The sequence below is a fragment of the Siphateles boraxobius genome, unplaced genomic scaffold (genome assembly GCF_051911475.1).
Source record: "Siphateles boraxobius isolate OS27281-9 unplaced genomic scaffold, OSU_SipBor_1 16, whole genome shotgun sequence".
Classification (NCBI taxonomy): Eukaryota; Metazoa; Chordata; class Actinopteri; order Cypriniformes; family Leuciscidae; genus Siphateles; species Siphateles boraxobius.
In genome coordinates this window covers 21275053-21299501 of record NW_027508766.1, presented here as the reverse complement: position 1 = coordinate 21299501, position 24449 = coordinate 21275053, and the positions used below count along the sequence as shown (strand labels likewise).

The window sequence follows — 24449 nt, the reverse complement described above, 5'->3', positions numbered from 1 at the left end:
GGGAACGTCCTGGTTGCGTATGCAACCCACCATTCCCTGAAGGAGGGAACGGAGGATGTAGTCCCCTTGCCACTACCGCTGGACCACCGCTGACTCCGGGTTACGCTCGGCTCCTCAGCGAAAAAGCAACTAGTGCGTGCATCCACTTCCGTATTTCTACCCGCGCGGGGGCGGAGTGTGTGATGCGAATCACGCACGCCGATTACATTGGCTCGTTCAATAGTACTCGAAGATGATAGGCTCTCTGATGTGATCCCCATTCAGTCGACGTCGACTACGTCCTCCGTTCCCTCCTTCAGGGAACGGTGGGTTGCATACCTAACCAGGACGTTCCTCCAAACTATCATTACTATAGAACATATTTGTATCATCAGCATACAATACACATTTAACCAATTGAGAAACATTAAAAATATCGTTAATATACAAATTAAACAATATATACTGATCCCTGGGGGACACCGCAAGCAATGTCAAGACATCCAGAAGAGAGCTCACCCATTTGGACATACTGTACTCTGTCGCTCAAATAACTTTTCACCCATTTCCCGGCCACCCCCCGTATTCCATATCGTTCTAATTTCTTACCAGTAATATATCATGGTTGATGGTGTCAAAAGCTTTTTTGAGGTCAATAAAAAATTCCTATTGCATGTTTTTTATTTGTTAAAGCCTTTGATATTTCTTCTGTAGCATCAATTATTGCCATTGAAGTGGGTCTATTGGGTCTGAACCCATATTGTCCTTCATTGATTACCTTATACTTATGTATGCAATTTTCTAACCAATTATCAAAAACCTTTTCAAGGATTTTTGAAAACTGGGGAAGGAGTGAAATGGGTCTGTAATTGGTGAAGTGATTCCTATTTTCATTTTTGAACAAAGGTATGACCTTAGCAATTTTAATTTTTTTGGGGACACAGCCGTTATTAAGCGACAGGTTACAGATATGTGTAAGAGGCTTTATGATACTTTTAATTGTCTTTTTTATTAGAACCATATCAATTGAGTGTCTGTAGATAACTTGTTTTTTGATTTTTACACAATATTCATTATTTCACACTCACTGACAGAAGGGAGGAAAATAGTACAATTGTTTTTTTCAGAGTTCAGCTCCAGTTCTTGGTTAGGAATTTTGACTGCTAACTCAGGGCCAACATTTACAAAAAAATTATTGAAATCATTTACTAGTTTATTCATGTCTTTGTTTTCTCCATTAGAGTCAATAAAATATTCCGGATAATCCGTTATGTTAGATCCTTGCTTAATGATACTATTTAATACTGCCCAGGTTCATTTTATGTTAGATTTATTAGAAAGCAATAGTTTTTCATAATATTGTTTTTTTCGCCATTCTCATTATAACTGTCATTTTATTTTTGTACAGCTTATATCTGTCCTCAGCTTCTTTAGTTTTCGATTTGACAAACAATTTATAAAGTTTTTTTTTTTTCATACATGCAATCTGCAGGCCTTTGGAAATCCAAGGGCATTTAAGAATTTTTTTTTTCTTTTTACTAAATACTCTGACGGGGCAGTGCTTGTTGTACAAAGAGGTAAATATTTCTATGAAATTATTGTAAGCCACATCAGTCTGCATCTCTCCATAAATAGTGTTCCAATCTTGTGACCTTAATTCTTCATTAAATCCATTAATAGCTTCCTCAGTTCGTACTCGTCTATAATTCGAATTGCAAGTTATATTACGTTTACAAACATTACAGTCATATATAGTAAAGACTGGTAAGTGGTCGGTGATATCACAGATCAATAGACCATTTACAGTATTGTTCAAAAAGTTGTTAGTAAAGATGTTGTCAATTAAAGTTGCACTGTGCGAGGTAATCCTACTGGGCTTTGTGATTGATGGAAATAAGGACATACTATATATCCTATCAACAAATTCACAAGTAGGTTTGTGGTTGTTTGAGTTCAAAAGGTCAATATTGAAATTCCAACATACAAATAAGGGCTTATTTATAACTTCAGAAAACAATTTCACCATACATTCATTGATTAATTCTACACTTCCAGGTGACCTATAGACACATCTTATGATAATATTCTTTTGTTTTTAATTTTTTAGTTCGATAGTGACACATTCCATTACTTTATCAAGTGCTATTGACAAACTATTTACTATTGAAAATTGTATTGTTTTGTGGATGTACAGTGCTACGCCACCACCTGTTTTGTTTTGTCTATTAATGTAGTTAAGGTCATAGTCATTTATTTCAAAGTTGATTCCTCTATCATCATTAAACCAAGTTTCGGATATTGCTATGACACTAAAAGGATGACTAAATGACTCTAAATAATTACGTATTGCACTGTAATTGGAGTACATACTTCAACTGTTAAAATGGATAATAGATAATTTACCCTTTGTAATCAAATTAGTATTATACTGTGCATTAGTATAATACTTGCAATCAATAGTACCAGAGGAAAGAAAATTGTGGTCCGGGTCAATATCTGTCTCTGTGTCATGATTATTGTATTCTGTACATCTAAACATATTCAAGTCCAGTAGTTGTAGTTCATGGATTCTGTGCAATAGTTCAGTATCATTGTTCTTTGGAATGTACATATTAGTTATCATTGTTCAACAGAAAATCAGAAGTTACCTTGATGCATTCACGTCATTGACACTTTGCATTTACCGAAACTTGTCTAGTTCCTCCAAATGTCTCACGGTGAGAATCTTGGCTTCCTCCGCTGAGCCATTCAACTTAATAAAGATTTTACAGTTGGTTACCCATGTGTGTTGGATTTTATGTTGCTTCTTGAGGTCTCTTGCTTTCCTGGCGATTTCGGCATTCTTCTTTGTCAAGTGTTTCAAGTAAACAATTGTTCCTTTGAGTTTTCGACCTTGCTTCAACAAAGCTTTTTTTATTCTTCCTATTGACAAATCGAATGATGACTGCAGGCTTGCTGTTGCTATTCCTGGGTAGAGGGTGGCATGCTTCGATGTGATCCAGGTTTAGCTGCACTCCTTTACTCTGGTGAAAGCTTTCCACCTGTTGCTCCACCGAGCGCGTCTCCAGCTCTGGCTCATCCCCATTGTCCCCAACCACAGCGCGTGCATACGAGCGTGGTTTGATCGGTAGACCGGTGATGACCAGGTCGTTCATCTGGGAGTACTGCTCAAGCTCGTTCACCCTCCACTCCAAATCCACAATCCGTTTGTCTTTGACTTCTATTTGGAGGTGTAGCATTTTTACCTCCTCCACTAGGGCCAAGAGGTTTTCCTGCTGCCTCCGGACAGCAGTTACTTCTTCGAACAAAAGATCGATGGACTTTTTTACGTCCTCGCTGTTTTCTGATGCGTTTTTCCTCTGTCGACTCATACTGTGAGTAAGGCGTTTGAATCAGAATTTGGAATCCGAAGATCATCGGTCCAAATTTAATTTACAACAAGCACTCAACGCCGTGTGAACACGCAGCGGAAGCCAAGTGAACACGCAGCAGAAGCCATACCTTTTGAAGTAAGGGATTGAATATTCAGCAACCCGAGCTTTATCATTTGTTCATCTGTATTATATCTGATTTTTAGTTGTTGAACATCAGTTAAATTTTTACCATTAAATGGGTTTAGGAGTTTTTTGTATGTCCTAATTCGGGGAACAGACACAGTCTAAATAAAAGATAAAAGAGTCTCTATGTGATGGGATTTATCTGACCTCAGTGACGTGAGACAGCAATCAGACGGTCGGTTCAGCCAGTCTGTCTGCTTCCTGACCTGAGTCCCAATTCATGTTTGAGCTCTAAGACTATGTGCCATATTACTAGAGAGAAGAGTAGCACCATCCCAGGAGGGATGAATACCATCTCTTTTCAACAGGTCAGGTCTGCCCCAAAAACTTTATCAATTGTCTTTGAATTTTGTATTATTTTGTGGACACCACGTAGATAGCCAGCCATTGAGTGAGGACAGTCTACTAAGTATCTCATCACTCCTGCGAACAGGAAGGATGCCAGAGCAAATTACAGTGCCTGACATCGTACTTACGAATTCACACATCTCTTTAACGTTAATTTTGGTGATCTTCGACTGGCGAAGTCGAAAATCAATTGTGCCGACGTGAATAATAATCTAATAGAATTTACGATTAGCATTAGCCAGCACCTTTAAATTTGTTTTGATGTCAGGTGCTCTAGCTACCGGCAAACATGTGACTGGTGTTGTGACTGGCTGGTGTCTCTATTTTCACATTCCGTGTAATTGAATCGCCAATAACTAGGGCACATTCAACAGGATTCTCAGTGGGGAGAACCTGTTTAATGTTGTAATCGGAACGGAAGAGTGGTGTTTTGTCCCGTGACTAAAACGTCTCACATAAGTCCCCTAAGCTATACTATACATGGGACATGAAGTGCAAGTGACAGTAACAGGAGAAGACATTTCTCACTGTGTTTGTTGAGTGATCCTACTTACCTTAGTTGTTTGATAGACTCATAAAAGGCGCAAAAGAAAGAAAAGACTGCAAGCACGGATGGCAAGTTAACAGGTTTGCGAGATACTAGCGTGTTGTTGTGCTAGTGTAAGGCAGGTGCCAGAAAGTCTGGGCTACCCCTCGAGAGAACAAAAGGCTCTCCTGAGAATTAACCCTCTGAGGTCGGCGCGATAGTCTCGCTTTTTTTCTTATCAGTGCAAAAGAAACTCAAAATACTCTGTTGATTTTGATCTTACATATTAAGTGTTGTACATCATTAGATCCTGATAAGTGTCTATTTTTTTTGTGGATACTCACAATAAAAACAAAGTGTTGTGCTTTTCGCCAAATAAAGAAAAACAAACATGATGCGCGTTCTGCCTTCTCTCTGTCAGTTAAAGGTATTGTAGGTAGAAATCCACAAAAATACTTTTTGTCAAAATTTGTTTAAACTGTCTTTATATATCAATGCATAATTAAAATGTAAGTACTCTGGAAAAGAAATTATAAAAATCGAGTGTCTGTAGTCCTCTTAGGACTACAATAAACACAGCTCATTATTCCATTAACTCCCACTCCCTCCCTACTCGGCTCCTTCCAAAGCCACGCCCCCAAAACAAATGAACGCGCGATCCCGGCCATTCGCTCAGCTGGAAGAGTCGGACGTGTTTACCAGCTTTACCAGATGTAGTGACATCATGTCAGAATCACAAGTAATAAAATAACTAACTTTATCAGTATGAATATAAACAATTAACATGGCTGTTAGTACTCACTATCCAGCTCGCATAACGATACTTGTAAAGTTTAAAATATTTTACTAGCTCGTAACGGAATCAAACTCAATATAAGGCAAAGCTATAAATAGCTTCATTGATACACGTTTGCCGTTACTATCAGTTACACTGTGATGAAGGTGAATTTGTAAGATTCATAACATAAGATTGTTTACAGATAAACTGAATTACATACACTCAAACACCTTCTCACAACTGCATTGCAGACCCAAGATAATATAACACACACACACACACACAACATATATTGTATAGCACATACAGATACAACATAAAGACATATGTAAACATATGTAGAGCATATAACAACAAACCAAACGTGAAAAAACGGAGTAGGTAGAGTTCACGGTGAAAATAGGAACACAGTTTAGGCAGAGGGTAAAGCTAGGTATAAAAATAGATCCCCTAAACTTTTTAACCTAAAGTTAGATTCGGCGAAATTAAATAAAACAGCTTTCGACTGCAGATAGGCCTATTGCTTATTTATCGTCTCAACCCTGGCTCACTAACAGTAACGTTATACTAGTCGACACCAAAGTTACACTGTCATAGCTAAGCCAGTACCGTTAGTTATGCTACGTAACGTTAGGTAGCTAATATTAGGTAGTTAGGTGTGCTAGTGATACATGCTTCATGAAAAAATAAATGCCATCAAAATGAAAACAGCAAGATTACCTGTCCAGCAGAAATAAAGCCATCATGGAGTCACTTTTCAGCCCCTTGAGATCACTCAGTAGTAGCCGACGCTGGAAAGCCACGCCGACTCTCTTATGATTTCTTTATTTATCCAAAGACTTTTTGTTCATAGCCTTTTCAAATACTGTCTTCCTTTTTTTAACTCGTTTGACTTCGCTGCCTCTATATGCAGGTAACGTTACTGAGAATTGTGACTGTTCTTTCTCTGCCATAATTGTTTGTTATTACTAGCTTCCGTTCCTTTTCAAACGGGTGCGCGCATTTGGGCTCCTCCTGTATCAGCAGAGGTGGTATCCATGGTAGCGAGGGAGAGTGACAGTCGCCCCAGCCAATCATTTCTTTCGTCCCGAATGGAATAATGAGCTGTGTTTATTACAGTCCTGAGAGAACTACAGACACTCGATTTTTATAATTTATTTTCCAGAGTACTTACATTTTAATTATGCATTGATATATAAAGACAGTTTGAAAAAAATTGGAAAAAAGTATTTTTGGGGATTTCTACCTACAATACCTTTAAGTCCATTCTGAAACGCGTCCGAAAATTAACTGTAATTCAGCGAATACTTGTCATACAGGCACGAGTGTTTTTCCATAATGAAGCTTGAACTCTCTTCTTTTAAATGAATTAATTTATATAAAAAACAAATATTCTCAGTTTATGTAATCTGTATGAAAAGAGAGAGATGTCAGTATTTTTCTTTCCAGCTCATTATACCTCATTACGCGTTAATGTGCCACGCCCACGGAGAGCGCGCGGTATTGAAACGCAAATGATCTAAGGCAAGCCATTCAAACATGTAAACGCCCACATCAGCTGGATTATAAAACACATCGTGTTTAGTAAGTATCTTGTACAGCTGTGTACACAGCGTATCCTTTCGGTGTGAGGAATAATACTATCTAATAACCCTGGAAAATGTACCAGAAGTGGTAGTTTCATTTCGAGGAGCAACGGATCCAGCTGACGTAGTAAGTCATTTATTCTTAAGTGCTTTGTTCTAATCGCGATATTGAATAGTGTCTGACTGTAAACCGCAAAAAGACTGTTTAAATATGAATTGCGTGTCTGTGTGTAGGCTAAATGATGAATGAACGGCACAGGCGCGCGCGCGCTTTGTTTACTACAGTTATACAGCGCGTGTCTGTGCCGTTCATTCACTCTCGCACCTACATTAGTAAACGTTATGTTTACATGAACACATCCAAACTATATTGCTATAGCCTACTAAGATGAGTAAAAATATACTGAAATATGTTGAAATAAAATGTCGGTATAAGCAACAAGCTGAAAATTCACATGTATATACTAATATATCATACACAGTATGTTACAGACTAAATATGAATGTTTAGACAAGATTTTGTGATTAGTTTTGGATAGATTATAAAGTTTTGACTGTAAAAAAAGACTACTGTCACATTAAATAGGTAAGCTTTTGTTCACCAATTTCTGCTCATAGTTAAATATACTATAGTATGATGTTTTGTCAAAAATAAAGTAGGTAGCCTATATTGAATTATCAACTAAGATGTTATTATAGTGTTTGTTCCAATATTCAAACTAATGAATCCTTACCTTTTTTAATACGCATGATAAAATGTATACTTTTTACAAAGCAATACACTTGAAATATTGTTAAAATTGTAATTGTTGTTGTAATTGTAACCTATTTGTAATTGGTTACAATTTCTAATTGTAAAATATGTATATATAGATCATTTCTTTTGTCCTTGCATTCTTTGGGACCCTGTGACACACCATGTGTGAAAGGGCTAATTAATATGCAGCTCATTATGCGGCACATTATCCGGCCTTTGTCTTCTCAGGTGTGAACACGCCTCCACGCATATTGCCTTTCCAAACAAAAGGTGTCTTATAAAATTTAAATCAATACATTGTTTTGTGTAAATGATTAGGCAGGATGATTTTCAGATCATTTTGAAGCAAAAATTCTAGGCAACAACACTCATTAGTCAAAAGTCCTGTGGACACATAGTTAGTATGTCTTTTGTGGCCTTATTTCAGACACTTTAAGTTTTAGTTTTTTCAATATCCATGCATAAGCAATATTCTCTCAAAAATACAAACATGTACATACATGTTGCTCACATATTACGGTAGCCCCGTTTGTGCTATATAGAGTGAATTTACACCTTTGCCATTAACATGTTTATAAATAACTGAAAAAAGCACAAATGTCAGAGCATGTCAGAACACCTCAAGGACCCCAAAAAACCCTTAGACCTGAGAGGGTTAACATTTGTATCCTCCCTTGCATAATTATGCAACAGCAACATCCAAGACGCAGCACACAATGCAACTCACACCTCACTTTGACAATCTCCCCCTTCTCCCGCCTTCTCTTCCTCACCTGAAACTCACTGAAAACCCATGAAATGTTAAGTGTGTACAAAAAAGTAACTATACATGTTTGGTATGATTTAAAGTGTCTCAGTGCGCCTGGTAAAATAGTCTCATTCTCCCAACCATAATGAAAATCTAAAAGAAGTTACAAAATATGAGAAAAATGATGTGTCCCTTAAAGGTGTTCCCTTATCTCACAGTTGTGAGCCCCTTGCTAGGGCCAAAATCTAATTATAATGACAGACACCACCATTTGGTTAGCAAATTGAATTATCTGGGTTTATAAGGAAAATGGGCATAGAGGTTCAGGGAATCTGTAACAAGATTTCCCACACGATCGCTGTGTAGTATTTCGTTGCCAGGTAAATATTTATTTAATTCTTCTCTTCCCGAATTGTTGTTATTGTATTTGATTGACTGATGATTTTATTGTATGAATTGGATTTTGAATTATTTCTCTATTACCTGGTCAGTAAATTGTAAACATTTAATTTTATTCTGACTTACTCAAAGATTGTTTTCCCAAGTAGATTATCGGATTTGTCGGATATATTATCGGATATTAGCCAATTACCTCTGTTTGATGAACAAAACTGGCGAGCTTGTGTTGTGAGACCTGCGGAAGACGCAAAGACCTCTAAGTGATATAGCTTCCTAATCTGAGCGGGTAAAACACAATTGAAGAGTTAAAATAAGAATAATCAAACATTCGCTCACTTTTATTGATGCCCAGATGTCATTAAAACACTTTTCATTTATGGAGTCAGATGAAATAACGAGTCAATACATATGAAAAAATGTATTCCATTTAATCTTGAATGTTGCGGAAAAGGAAAGACAGTAACACGCAGAGACCTTCATCTCTTCATTCGATTAGAATAAAATCAAATTTTTATAACTTATTATGTCAGGTAAATGTATCACGCCTGCATAATCAGTTCAAAGATAATAGATACAAACATCAAATGCTCTAGAATAAAGAAAGAAGATGCAATACCTTGACATTTTAAAATGATGCTACATGATGCGAAGTGTTTTGGTGCACTTCGCATCACGGGCTAATCTAGTTACAGAAAACGTGCCGGCCTCTCGTTTCATTTCATTATATAGACAGACCTCATTTCAAATGTAAACATGAGTTCACAGTGGGAATTCAAATTAATCACCGTCCCAGACTCACTGGGGGCAGAAGTTGATTTACATGGAACCATTTGCTAACAATGGGAATTTGTTTGGGTTTACGCCTTCTGAGAGCATGAGACCATTTGCCTGGAAGACACACCCTCCTATGTGTGTGAATTATTTCTAAACTCTTAAATACCTTATTACCTTTTGGTTTACCTCTTTGAGAATGACACCTTTGTACTAGTCGCACTGAGGCCCCATCCATACTACTGCGTTTTAGTTTAGAAAAGGAGAATTAAAACGAGTACGATCTCCATCCACACCAGCGTTTTAGCTGCGTATTAGAACTGATCTCCGTCCACATTAAAACGACTGAAAACGCGGATCATGTCACCATTCACCTACACTGAGCATGCGCATGCCGGTGTAAACAGGAATCAGATTGACTATTCCTCAGATTTCGCTGAGGTTGATAAGTGCCGATCTGGACATTCAAAAGTTTTCGCACCATTCTTCAGGAACTACAACTTCATTGATAAAATTATCCCACCATGCGCTGGTTCTTCCCGGCTTAACCCAAAACCGACGCTCCATGTACGGTTGATTCTGCCGCTGCACACGGGAACGGTCACAGAGCGCTCGAATAATAGCTAGCCTCCGGCGCATGTAGGCAGTTATAGCATTGTAAAATGCAGAATTTACTTTCACTAACGTAACTGGTAGTCCAGGCTGTTGTTGTACGTTTTCTTCCGTTGTATGACACCCAATCAGAGAGCCGAGCGTTAGCCTCTGCGTCATTGTTTCTAAAGTCCTCCGTTTTGACCCGTCTTCACTAAAACGCCCTCCTGAGATTCAAAACGCAAAACGGGGTCGGCAACGTTTCTAAACTTCTCCGTTTTAGGTCTTCGTTTTTGCCGTTTTAGTGTGGACGGGAGGTGCAAACGTAGCAAAAGGTCTCCGTTTCTAAACTAAAACGTAGTAGTGTGGATGGGGCCTGAGACATTTCAAATTATATCAAACATGTGATACTGTATGATAATTATTCACATTAAACTATATAGATTCTTGGGTGAATTTCAGGTGATCTCAGCATGATAGGAATAGGAATAGGAAGAGGGAACGGGGGAATGGGGGGTCAAGAGAAAAAGATGTAGATTAGGATTGCTTAAATGAGACTTCCATCTCGAATGGTGCACAAGAGAGAAATTCAAATGTTAATTTGGTTTGTTCTCCCAGAGAATTGCGCTATCTTCCAGTTCTTCCAGTTTTTCCAATCTTACACTAGCGATAACGATTTAGATAAAAGCTAGTGATGTCAGATTAATGTGATGGGCAATATTAGACAATATATAATATGTTGATGAATAAGTTAAATTTAGCAAATAAGAACAGCAAGGAATGATAGTAAATAGAGATTCAAAACAGAAAGCTATACAGAGCTTACAGACACAAGCCAGCAGCAAGGCAGACAGGATCAATCGATCGTAATGTAATATAATACTACAGTACCAATACAATACTACATTATACAATAGTACCTTTGGGGTAAATCCCATCCTGAATATAATACAATATAATCCTTTGGTATCTCGGGGTAATTACCTTCCTGAATACATACAATACAATACTTCGAGGTAATTCCCAGAAGTATGGTGACGGCGCCCTGTCAAGAAGCTATTATCACTTTTTTTAAAACCACCTGTGAGCACCTGTTCTTTAGCATCTACCGTATTTTCCGGACTATAAGTCGCTCCGGAGTATAAGTCGCATCAGCCCAAAAATGCGTCATGAGGAAAAAAACATATATAAGTCGCACTGGACTATAAGTCGCATTTATTTAGAAATTTATTTAACAAAATCCAAGACCAAGAAAAAGTTATTTAAACAGACTTTAATTCATTATAACAGAAGGCATTTAAGTTATTCAGCTACACAATAGCACAAAGAACAACAGGCTGAATATGTGTCCGGTATGTTGTTAACGTAACACATCAACAGTTAGCTACACAATAGCATTAAGAACATACCTGAGAGGCTGACTAGGATCAAATAAAAAAAAAAACATAAGACAGCGAGTCCAACAGTTATCGGTAAAGCAATTTCACCAAGCTCCCGCGATCTTATTCCACATCACTGAAGAGAGATTTTTTCAGCGGTAAAACTAGCTGCAGTCTAGAGCGCTTAGAGCGCTCTCTCTTGGCTGTAGACGGTAATGTCACCCCCAATTTCGGCAAATGATGCATTCACGTCATACCACAAATACATCAAAAACTCGCAAATAATAATCTGGGGCCGTCAGCGATCCTGTGACGAGTAAATCTTGGTAATTTTGATATATAAGTCGCACCTGACTATAAGTCGCAGGACCAGCCAAGGTATGAAAAAAAGTGTGACTTATAGTCCGGAAAATACGGTACCCACTTAGCTGTCACGCCTCAAGCGTGACAGGTGTCTGAAATCACTATCAAATCACGTCAATCATATTGACCGGCGACAGCCCGTGAATCATTAGCGTGAATGATTAACGTGCGACCTGGAAGTATAAAAGGGCGCCTTGCAAACATGACAAATCATCTCATCGTCTTCAGGGACTGTCTGTTTGAAAACGCTACTCAATGAAACGGTAAGAAAATGAAATGTACAGCACACGAGTGTGTTTTTTCCTGCCTGGGAGAAGAGCGCGCACGAGAGGTTCTCGAGGGAATCCTCTGTGTGAACTGTGAGCGTTTTTCTCTTAAAACGCTCCGCTCTCGTCTGGCCCTCTTCTCGAGTGAAGGGGGTTCAACGTCTGGTCCGCGTGGTCCCGCTCGTGCCGAGGCAGAGCGGCGACTTGCATCATGGGCTTCCAGATAGAGCTCATCGATCATCTTGAGAGTCCTGTAAACCTCTCAAATGATTCGACGGCTGACGAGGGCGAACTGCAGGCACCAATGGTTTCCTGCAGTTGCTGCTCTTCAGGAGGTGCAGGAGATGGCTGAGGAGGTTTATAATCAGGTAGATCCTGAACCCTCTCAGCCACCCTGCCCCGTGTATGCAGACCTGGTGGATGTTGTGGAGCGCGCCGCCAACAGGCTGTAGCTGCCATGGCGACGCGCTAGAGGAGAGACCGCTCGCGGTAGGCTTGGCGATCGGTTTCTCCCCTGCCATACACCACCAGCTCAGGTGAGCCTTCCATTCCTTCCTGATCTTCACACGGAGATCGAGAGGGCATGGAAGAGCCCATACTCTGCCCGTATTCACCGACATCAGCGGGTTAATTTCGCTGATGTTGAGGGGATCGCAGAGCATGGGTATGTGTCGATGCCGCCCATTTGACGATTCGTTTGCGAACTATCTCGTGTCTGGGCAGGCGTCGACACTGAGAGCTCCAACCCTGCCATCCAAACCGCTAAAGTCAACAGCACGTTTGAATGGCAGAGCATACACGACAGCGGTTCAGGCTGGTGCTTCCCTGCACACTATGGCGGTGCTGCAGGCATACCAGGCCGACCTGCTGCAGGATCCTGCATACCGCTGAGATCCGGTTCCACACCCAGGCAGGCGGGAGGGCCTGGCCCTTCACGGTCCGAGGACCGTAGACAGGGCCAGAGAGCCAGTGTCGCCTCTCGTGCGCCCCCTCCGTGGAGGAACAGGGCGCAGAAGAGGCATGACTCCCGCAAGAAGAGGGATCTGAGGGAGGTTATCCAGCACAAGCGCACACAGTGTCGCTGATGGATAATCTCCCCGGAGGGCTTCATTAAAAAGAAATCCAGCCCTCTCCTCTCTTCTGACTCCCCAGACGTTCATTACATCAGGCCTGGGGCTGGGCCTATGATAAGAACGATGTTCCAATGGCCCGCCTAGGCTTGGCTAGTAGAAACGCCTCTTTCAGGCATGTAAAGTGGTGGACCCCAGGGTCATAAAGAACTATCTGGCGAGTCTTCACTCCGCACGCCGCAGGTGAGCTGACTGGTCTTTTAAGAGTATTTTTTTGTGAATTAAAATTCCGAGATGTATCTCTCTACAGACCTCGTTCCCTGTATAGAGCTATGGGGTCATGTCAAGGTAATAAGGTAAGAGAAGTTTCCTGGATCATTAGGGCCCTGAAGTTCCCCGTTAGGTGGCCAGAACGATAACTATGTTAGCCTTCGGGCTGTTAGCCACCTCAGGGTAGAGTAGTTGGTCTCTCTCTTAGAATTTTTTACTTAGAGTGTTGACTGAAGCTAGAGCTTCAGATAGATCTTATGTCCGGCCCACGGGTCCGTTGACTTCTTCCTGAGTATTTCGCCCCTTGGGCTCTGTTTGGGTTTCATTAGGCTGAGCGATTCTGCAGCCCTTTGTATGGAATAATACAGACTATATTCTTTAGTAAGGCTGTGGCTCCTCCGAGCCCTCAGATTGATCTATGCTTGCAGGCTGGCCCTCACCAGGGCCACCTCTGTAGTTGGCCTAGGCTGTGCCAGGGATAAAAGAGGCGCTCTGCTAAAAAATTTAGCATTTCTTCCTCTGACCCTTCACTTTGTGAATGTTGGTTTCTAGCATCCCTGTATAAACAGCCTCCTCCCGTGGGAGTCGTTAGGCCAAGGCCCGCCCCCTTCTCTGCATTCTGGGGTGACTAGAGTAATGCAGCGTGGTGCAGAGGATGGTTTGTAAGGACATGGTAGGCCTCAAACAGGCCTCCGTGGTATATATGTCTTTATTGAGCAGGGTTAGGCCGTCTTTCGCTTCACGAGGAAGACTGGGTTTCCTGCCCGACCCTGCCATGCAGAACTGGCCTACGGATTTAGGCCGCCAGTTTAGGCTTCACTCACCTCGCTGAGCTACTGCTCGAGCGCTAGGTTGTAGGTGGTTGGCTTTCATTCAAGCCCCACTCCCCTAGGTTGGGCACAGATACATTTCTGTCACCCCTAGAGCCGCTGGCAGGCCCGCACCCTGGTAACCTCAGGGTGAGGTGTGAGTATTCCCCTGTGATACAGGGTAGGTCTGAGCACTTCACTCCCAGTTCTGTTTTATCCTACCTCGCACCACTATGGCTCGGGTCGAGTATGAAGTAAGCTTCACTTCTTCTTTGGTCGAAGTACGCTCCCCTGAAGCCAGAGCATTGCCCTGAGCTGACGCCCATGCATAGATGGTAGGCCCCTGACTAACTGGGGCCTCCGTTGAGGCAGAGTGGCGTATGTTGTACTCCCCTTGTTTTAAGGGTGCTAGCTTTCTTGCGGAGTACACTGCCATGGGCAATGTGATTAGGCACCAGGATGCTGTAGGCGCTGTGTAAACAGTTTTTCTGCCAACGAAGGCTGCGCCATTAGGTAGCAGAATATGACTTGCTATTAGCTAGTAGGCCCGACCAGGCCTCCCTGATAGGCGAGTCCCCAGCTGACTGGCCTTAGCAGGCCACCTTATACTATCACCCTGACTCAGGGCTCAAAGCTACCAGTGGTTATCAGGTAGTAGGCCACTCAGGCCTCCCTGTAGGTGAATTCCCACTTAAGATGGTTATCAGTTAGTAGGCCTCACCAGGCCACCCTGAAGGCGAATTCCCACTTACGTTGGCTATCAGGTAGTAGGCCTCTCTGGGCCTCCCTGAATGTGAGCTCCCAAATATTGTGGCTGTCAGGTAGTAGGCCTCACCAGGCCTCCCTGAAGGTGAGTTCCCACATGCTGTGATTATCAGGTAGTAGGCTCCTCCAGGCCTCCTTGAATGAGAACGGTCAGGTAGTAGGCCTCACCAGGCCTCCCTGAAGGTGAGTTCCCACAGATAGTGGTTACCAGGTAGTAGGCCTCACCAGGCCTCCCTGAAGGTGAGCTCCCCACATACTGTGGTTGTAAGGTAGCAGGCCTCACCGGGCCTCCCTGAAGGTGAGTTCCCACGTACTGTGGTTATCAGGTAGTAGGCCTCTCTTGGCCTCTCTGAAGGTGAGCATCTCACATACTGTGGTTATCAGGTAGTAGGCCTCTCTGGGCCTCCCTCAAGGTGAGCACCCCACATACTGTGGTTATCAGGTAGTAGGCCTCACGGGCCTCCCTGAAGGTGAATTCCCACTTACGTTGGCTATCAGGTAGTAGGCCTCTCCGGGCCTCCCTGTAACGTTCCCTAGTGGTGCTGGGTTTATGAAGCTAGTGGTACCTTGCTATCAGTTTCAGCTAGCCTTAATAGGCAGCTGCTGAAGGCGAGCTTGCGCCCTGGCTCGCTAAAGTGTTCATTCTCTGCTATTGGTTCCCTCCCGGAACCTTTTCTGCCTACAGCCTGGTTTGCCTACCAGGCAGACCTTGTGCTCCCCTCACCGAGGGTCTCTATGAGCATGCGGCTTCCTGAGTCTGGTCAGACGGTCGTAGGCCTCTCGTGAGGCCTCCCAGTTAGATCAGCCCTTAGGCCTTCACAGGCCTCCTCAGTGTTTTGAAACACAGACACTGGGTTGATCCATGGATCGAGTAGAGAACTCCCCTCGCTAGCAAGGGTTGAAAAGCACTATGCTGAGTCATACTCTCCGGGATATCCCGTCTCTGAGATCCGGGCCGAGTGGTTCTCTGCCAGCTTCGCAGTCCCTCGGGTTGGATGCCTTACTTAAGGCATTTGTCCAGAGGCTCTGTCTTCAGACAGACAGGATTTGGCCAGACTAAGTGTCTATGTACTGGCGCCAGGTCAGGCCGTCCTGGTGGCATTTCGGGGTGAGTACGTTCCCCTGAATAGTGACTGGCTGGGGTTCCCTTGGGTTCCCTAGCCACATTCCCTAGAAGGGACCCCTTCTAATTGGAAGCTGAGGTTCCAGGCCCGGAGCCGGCCCTGGTAGACCTTTCATTTAACCATGTTTATGAAGGTTTTTCTGTGAGGCTGTAGCTTGGGCTATGACCGTAGGGAATGCTGTCACTGACAGCCCAGTGTGACCTGAGGGTGAGTGGTTCTAGCGTTTCATTTGAAGTTGCTGGTTCTGACAGTTCTCACTGCCACTTGGCATGCACTCCCCTTAGCATGGCGGCGTTGGTATATCGTTCCCCATAACGTCGTTGACGTATTGTTGAGTTCCCTTCGAAAGGGAACGTCTCAGGTTACGACTGTAACCTATGTTCCCTGAGAACAGGGAACGAGACAATACGTCTCCCTGCCATGCCTCGGGGCTTGCCTACCGTACAGTCCCTTCAGACGATAAGGTGATTTGTCATGTTTCCAAGGCGCCCTTTTATACTTCCAGGTCGCACGTTAATCATTCACGCTAATGATTCACGGGCTGTCGCCGGTCAATATGATTGACGTGATTTGATAGTGATTTCAGACACCTGTCACGCCTGAGGCGTTCCCCATAACGTCGTTGACGTATTGTCTCGTTCCCTGTTCTCAGGGAACATAGGTTACAGTCGTAACCTGAGACGTTTTATTGACGGCCGGGACCTCACTGGTCTTAACAACCAAAAGAGACTCTCTGAACCCAAAGATACATGTACATAAATACATACAGTTGAGTAAAAATCAATGTCACTCAAGTCTTCTTCACTGTGGTTATACTGATCTGGTGATTGGTTTGTAATGATCTGCTAATCATATGACTGTTAGTTCTACTGTGTTAAGCACTTTTTGGGTAAGTCTAGATTATTTGATCATGTGATGAAAGATATGCATGGTCTTTTATTTGTAATACTTAGTTTTTTTTACTCGTCACTTTGGTTTTTTAGTGGCATTTCAAAGGATATGCACAAGTTCGGATATGATTTATCCTAGTTTCATTTTTTACATCACAAAATCCAGCTCTTTTAAGAATGGTGCATAGACTGTCGCATTTGTCAATCTACCCCCAGTTTCCACTGCAAAATATATAAAATATATATATATATATATATATATATATATATATATATTTCTGTTAATCTTTCTTTTTCATTTTTCTGTCAGGCCAGAGTGAAGTAAAGACGATGGAAGACGGAAGCTTATTGCAGAATATTCGCAGGCCTCCCAAACTCAGCACACCTGTTCTAAGTATTCCCAATTACTCTGTTGTTCTGTGTCTGAGTGTAATATGATGATGTGATGCTTCATTAAACTATGTTATTAATTGTGATTCTCCTTTGAAAATGCTTTTACAGTTATAGGGAGCTACATAGCTAAATTGTTAAAGCATTCATTGTAGGATATACAAACACAAATATTATGCTTAAACCTTGTTCAAGTATAGATACAAATAGAGTAACTATTATAAAATTGAGAAATGTGTAAAAAAAAATTATTTAATTAACTGATTTAATTGTTTTACAGTAATCTCCAAACTCTTTGTGACTGTCCTGCCCATCGCTCAGGTATCAATTGGTATGTATATATTATTCCAGGTCTTTATAAACATAAGTTAATTTTGGGTATTTAAAAAAGCATATCATCTCTCCCTTCTTTTTCGAAGGTGCAATACATCTGCAAGACTGTCCGAAGCAGCCCTATATTCCCATTTATCTGCTGGTGTCAGGTGTGTTTGCATTGGTCCTCGGTCTGCTGTCCTGTCTTCCATGCACTCAGGAGCCAGAAGATGGCACTCAAACTCCTCTGAGTAGTCTCTGCACTGCCTGGAATTCACTGGTGTCCCTTTTCCTCTTCTGCTGGTTCATCGCTGGTAAAATATAATGTTTTTTTATTTACTTGATGTGAAATTCAGATTATGTAGCTATTACAACTCTATTTTGAACCAGTGTACAGGGTACAAAAAAAGAGTTAATATTCAAGACTATATGCAAGTGAATATTGGCTTTGATTACATGATAAAAAATCATTAGTTTTTTTTAGAGATTGCCAAATATTGTTATGACTGAAATCACAATAAAGAATAGCTCTGTTGTTGTTTGTATTATTATTATTATTACTATATTTTTACTGATAAAAAACTGAAAATTCCACACATTTTTTACAACTAAGTTTTACTGCTTACATACACATAAATGTCATAATTTTAATAATGTTTGTTTGATTTTGTAGATGAAATTACAGTTTTGAACATTATACTAACTGTTTGTATTACATTTAGTATAAAATTTATATAACTAACTTTAAAATATGCAGTACCTGTCAAAAGTTTGAAATCATTATTTCTTTTAATGTTTTTGAAAGAAGTTTCTTATGCTCACATAAGAAACAGTAAAACAGTAATATTGTGAAATATTATTACAATGTAAAAAAAAATTTTTTTATTTGAATATATTTAAAAATGTAATTTATTCCTGTGATGGTAAATCTGATTCAGCAGTCATTACTCCAGTATTCAGTGTCACATGATCCATCAGAAATCATTATAATATATTTTGATACCATTAAAATATTTGTGCTAAGATTTTTTTTTAAAGAGAAATTAAAACTTTTATTAATCAAGGATGCATTAAATTGATCAAAGGTGACAGTAAAGACATTTATAATGTTACAAAAGATTTCTATGTAATAAATGCTTTTATAAATTCAATAAATACATTTAATAAATGCAAACAAATGTTGGACGAGGATTCGATTAGAACTACAAACACGATTAAAAAGTGTTAAAGAACTACAGACGGAGGATGTGCGTGTCCTGCGGTTATGTAGAGAGGTTTAGAGAAAAGGGGTTTTAGTGATTAATTATCAGTATCTAACCTGATGAAAATTTATTTTCAATGTTGTCCATATTAGATTTCATCTGCAGCAGCATTGTGAACTTTTGTAAAGATACGTTTAGCCATTATCTTTTAAATGCATCATTATATTCAAATTGCAAACACATGAAGCATTAAAAGCCCCAAGACTGGCAGATCTACAGTCTACAACATTTCTCTCTCCAAACAGTAGGAAATTAAATTAGATTGAATGGAGAATTTTGAATGTGACAAGATGATTTACAGGGCAGTTTACGGTGACAGGATGCACGTAACTAAGCGACAGAGCTGTCCGTAAAAGATGACTAAGTAGTATGTCCCACATTTTGCCTACTCTTTTGCTACACACTCACTAGTATGTACTTTTTCTTCACAAAAAGAGTACATACTTTTAGGGCGTGGTATAAGTAGGCGAATTGGGACACAGCAATTGTCTTGATTATGTTCACAGGTGTCTTGTTTAGTCATTAGTCCATCTTTTATTTAAGCCTTCATGTTTGCCAGGTTACTTTGTCTAGTATTGTTTCCTGTAACCTCAGTTGGTGAGTTTTCTGTTCTTGTTTAGGTTTATAGTTCCAAGTCTTTGTATAATTTGATTTTGTTCACATTTGTCTTCTATGAAATACTGCACATGACTTCAAACTTGCCACCAGTGATTACCTTACAGAATACTAGACCGAAAAATCATGGTGCCCCTGAGGGGGGGGGGTGCACCTGAGACGCATCTCTCTGTAGGCTAGGGCGTGGTTAGTGGTTAGCTCTGATGTCAGAGGGTACCACAACTTCCAATAGGAAAATTCAACTGCAGTAGCCACCGTTCAACCTGAAGAGGGCAGCACTCAGACGTTTTTACACCATATATTGTAGAATTAAAACACTTTAAACCCAAATATCAAAAAATTTACTCGAATCAATGAACAGCATTTATGAAGCTCCATTCTTATAGATCATTAACTAAAAAAAAGTTGTTTTAGTGTTTATTTACCCTTTAAATAAATGCAGGCTCGGTGAGAGACCACTCTTAAGTATAATAAAGCTGCTTTATTGGCCACAAGGGTATTTCAACATGGAATGTGCAGAAAAGTGCAGACTAAGTGCAGACCAAAGGTACTCGGGTCAAATACTATATATATCTTTATATATCACATGATCACATTTATATCACAAGATCGCATTATATATCACATTTATTAAACAGATTTGTCAAAAGTACTATCCAGTTCCATTTTTTTTTATTTTATTATTTACCCTGTGAAGTGCTTCATATCACCCTCTTCACCCTTGTCTCCCCTACAGGTAATGTATGGATCTACTCTATTTACCAGCCTAATTACGACATTAGCACCAATTACTGCAATAAGACACTGTACCTATTTGCTTTCTGGACCACCACATTGGTCTACATATTGCTGGGCATCGTCATCTTAGGAGGTTGCTGTATGTTATTTTGCCTGTGTTTGTGTGGAAGGAGTGGAAATGTGGATGATGTATGATGGACAGGGCCAGCAACAGTCAACAGTAATATTTCTAATAATAATAATAACACACTTGTGGACTAATTTTTTTTTTTTAATTTGTTTGCCCTTATTTGATGTTGTGCCACTTACTCTATATAATTCTTGTGTATAAATGTATTGTTGGGCACCAGAAGCTTTTTGACAAGGAATATTGCAAGTTTAATAACTGGACTGGTTTACTGTCTTTTATAATGGCATGTGTCAGATTTTGCATTTGAGAATATTGTGGAATACTGAATAAAAACAAAAAAGATTAATAAATTGATATAAAATATCATATGACCCATTATCAATTTTTCATTTATGTATTGTTAATTATTACACTGTTCTCTGGAATACTTTATTTTGATTAGTCTACTGTGGCATTTGGCACAAATATTTTTGTACACTGACTGTGTACAATTGTGTACTATGTATAAACTGTATAATTGACGTTGGCCCTGGCACCCTGTTTCCTTCATAACTGTGCTGCTTTCGTTTTTTCTCGCATAATAATAAAAAATCAGTTCAAATTGATATTTTATGTCCTTTCTGTGGTAAATACTTGTGTATAAAAACAGGATAACTCACAGTCAGCTGGTTAATCGCAGAATAAACTGCAACATGGGGATCTGGAATTTAACAATAAGCGAATGTACATACCTACTCATAAAATGAATTGTGGTTTCTATAGAGCTTGGGGCTGGGCAATATGGCCTAAAATATTATCACAATATTTTTTTTTCATATAATAATAATAATACATTTTATTTGTAATGTGCTTTTCTTAAACCCAAAGCGCTACAGTAAAATAAACCGAAACAACAAGGGCAATACAACAATTAAGACAATTCCAGCCAAAAATGAACCAAGGGCTAAATAACACATGGGTACAGAGTCGACAGGTCTCTGGGATGCGTTTCTACATCAATTCAGTTTTGGAGCCGTTCAGTTTCAGGAAGTTAGTCTGCATCCATAAACTGCTAGACAACTACGCAAAGCTATTAATGAGCAATGAACATCAGGACTAGTGGTGATGTAAATCTGCGTATCATCCGCATAGCAGTGATACCCAAGACCATATTTCTTGATGATCTGCCCAAGTGGAAGCATGTAAACGTTAAAAATGGACCCAACACTGAACCCTGAGGAACTCTCTGTCGAACAGGCACTGTTTCAGATTTGTAATTAATAGGGCCGGGACTTTAACGCGTTAATTAGGATTAATTAATTACAGACTCTTAACGCGTTAATTAAGATTAAACGCGTTAAACATTTTTCCGCGCCGCGTTTTTTTTTTTGTATACGGAACGTTTCTCACTGGATGAGTTTCGGCGGACCGATTATACTGGAGCACCAACTAGAGTTCATGACTTCAGACAACAACAAACCACAGTGAACATGAACGAAGAAGCTGACGAGACCGCTTTGGTTGGCCCCGTGGTTGGAAGCGTCGATAAGGGCATGGTTGTGTGCAAGTTATGCAACAAGAAATTCATATATCACCGCAGCACATCTGTCACGACACACACGGGAGATAGACAGCAGATCCAAGTGCAGTAAGGATGTTTCAAATACCGTGTAAACAATCCAAATACAAAAATAACAAAACACAAGGAACAATCAGGAACAGACCAAGAAGTGTCAGACATAACAACGACTCCGTAACACATACTGACACAGACGAAGCAGACGACCCCTCGGGCAGCCAGGTCGGTGAAGACCCCTCGGGCGGCCAGGGCGGTGATGACCAGGGCGAAGACGACCACTCAGGCCACACTGGCTCCGGCTCAGGAACAGACACTGGCTCCGGCTCAGGAACAGACACTGGCTCCGGCTCAGGAACAGACACTGGCTCCGGCTCAGGAACAGACACTGGCTCCGGCTCTGGAACAGACACTGGCACATGTCCCCAGAAACGACTCACCATTTCTGCTGGAAGACTTTGCTGAAGTTTTAGCTGCTGCTGCTTCCTCAGTTAGCTGGGCCCATAAGGCAAAACATTGGTGAATATTTAGTCGGGCGCTTCCTCCCCAACCTGCAACCCTCCTTTCTGCGGCCCCCTTCCTTCCCCATATACGGGAGACGGATTACAGAAACCCGAACTGCTGGATCTTTTCATAAGGACGGAGTCGTTCTGTCACGTCACACATGGGAGATAGACAGCAGATCCAAGTGCAGTAAGGATGGTCGGAGGATTTAAAGGCTGAATATCATCTAGCTCAACTGGGGTGATAGAGATTAAAGAGCTGTATAAGCCCTCGATTTTTCCAGTGAAATAGTGAAGAAACTTATTACACTGGTCAACAGAGGAATGAACAATGGCCTTAATGGTTTGAGAAGATTGTCAACAGTCTTAAATAAAGATTTTGAATTTGTTGCAGCATTTCCAATAATGCTTGAATAATAGTTCTTACGTGCAGTATTCAGAGCAGAATGGTAAGCAGAATGTTGTTGAGTGTAGAGAAGCCTATGTACCGTCAGGTCAGATTTTTTGTACTGCCATTCTAATTGCCTTCCAGCAGCTTTCATTAAACATAACTCCGGAATATACAATGGACAGGGTATCTTAAATGTAACAACCTGTTCTCGCACAGGTGCAAACTCGTCCAGAAGTGCAGATGGCATGGAATTATAGTGCTCAACGGAGTTAGTAATGAGAAGCCCATAGAGAGAAGTCGAAAAGAGAGTGAAGTCCATGTGTTTGATATTTCGAAATTTAATAATGCGTTTAGAAATGGATCGTGAAGACGTAACATTCATGTCAAAAGTAATAAGTCTATGGTTACTTATACTCATGTCAATACCATCCAGAGATTGAATACCAACATCAGCAGAGCAAACCACATCCAATGTATGGCCCAACTTATGGGTTGGAAAAGCATTAGCACAATTTGGAATATCATTATGAAAATTTATAACACCAGTCAACACCATAGCAGGACAGAGTGGACTAAGAAGGGTCAACAACTCAGTAAACTCAGAGAAAAATAAAGGATTTGGTTTTGGTGGGCGATAAATGAGCAGCACAAGAACAGGTGAAACACCTTTGATTTTAAAAACCAGACATTCAAATGATGAAACACTAGGAGCATCAATAACATTAACTGCTACAGTAGGTCCAAATATTACAGCCAGGCCACCACCTTTACCAGAAGCTCGAGGCACGTCAATGTATACCCAGTTGGGGCACACATATTCAGATTAAAATAGTAATTGTCTTTGTGCCATGTATCACTGACACAAAGAATGTCGATTTTTTTTAATCGAGAATAGTATCAGTGATAAGTGCTGTTTTATTGTTTATTGACCTTGTGTTAAAGTGAGCAATCCACATAGAGCTGCATAACACATTCGCCACAAACTTTTGAGAGAGAGCCTCTGGATAGCGTAGATTTCATGACAGATTCCACAGCGTACAGAAGTAGCCTACGACGCAGCGTGCACCTGCTGTTCGACCAAAACGCAGTAACTCCAGCACCGGCAGCAGAAAGACTCTGACGAGAGCCTCTGTGAATGTAGCTAGGGCGGCGGAGGATGTGCAAGGAACGCAGAGATTTTATAACGCTGATATTTGGACGGCCATGGTGATCCAGAGATAAAAGTTCAGATAAAGAGTACCTCAGCATGGTGATGTCCAAAAGTTCAGTCCACTGCTTGACGCTGGTTCCTGATGTAATAAAGATGGCAATAATCCAGGTGATTAAGTGAAATCGCGTGATGATGTTCAAAGTTGTTATACAGCCATTACACACGCAGAGATTGACACAACACCAGGGACCCGTCTGACCTCACATGGAGACAGCCGCAAACAACAGGGACAGTGCAGGAGAAACACGGCAACACATGAGACCAGCAGCAGAAAGACCAGGGGAGACACTTTAAAACGCTGGTTCAGACAAGGTTAGTATGTGCAAATCCAGCAGCAAGTTGAGACTCAGAGAAGCTGAAATGATTC

The 24449-nt window shown here is 40.8% G+C and overlaps 1 protein-coding gene across 1 annotated transcript in view; it reads left to right on the top strand.

Annotated features, from left to right (window-relative positions):
- The window catches only part of LOC143739422 (transmembrane protein 272-like), a 122481-nt gene extending 101453 nt beyond the window's left edge, over window positions 1-21028 (top strand). Inside the window, exons 2-5 of the mRNA XM_077231939.1 lie at window positions 17287-17370; window positions 17647-17697; window positions 17786-17992; window positions 20292-21028. Coding sequence (XP_077088054.1) covers window positions 17307-17370; window positions 17647-17697; window positions 17786-17992; window positions 20292-20488 — 519 coding nt within the window. The 5' untranslated portion in view covers window positions 17287-17306 and the 3' untranslated portion in view covers window positions 20489-21028. The remainder of the gene's footprint in view (window positions 1-17286; window positions 17371-17646; window positions 17698-17785; window positions 17993-20291) is intronic.
- The last annotated feature ends 3421 nt before the right edge of the window (window positions 21029-24449 follow it).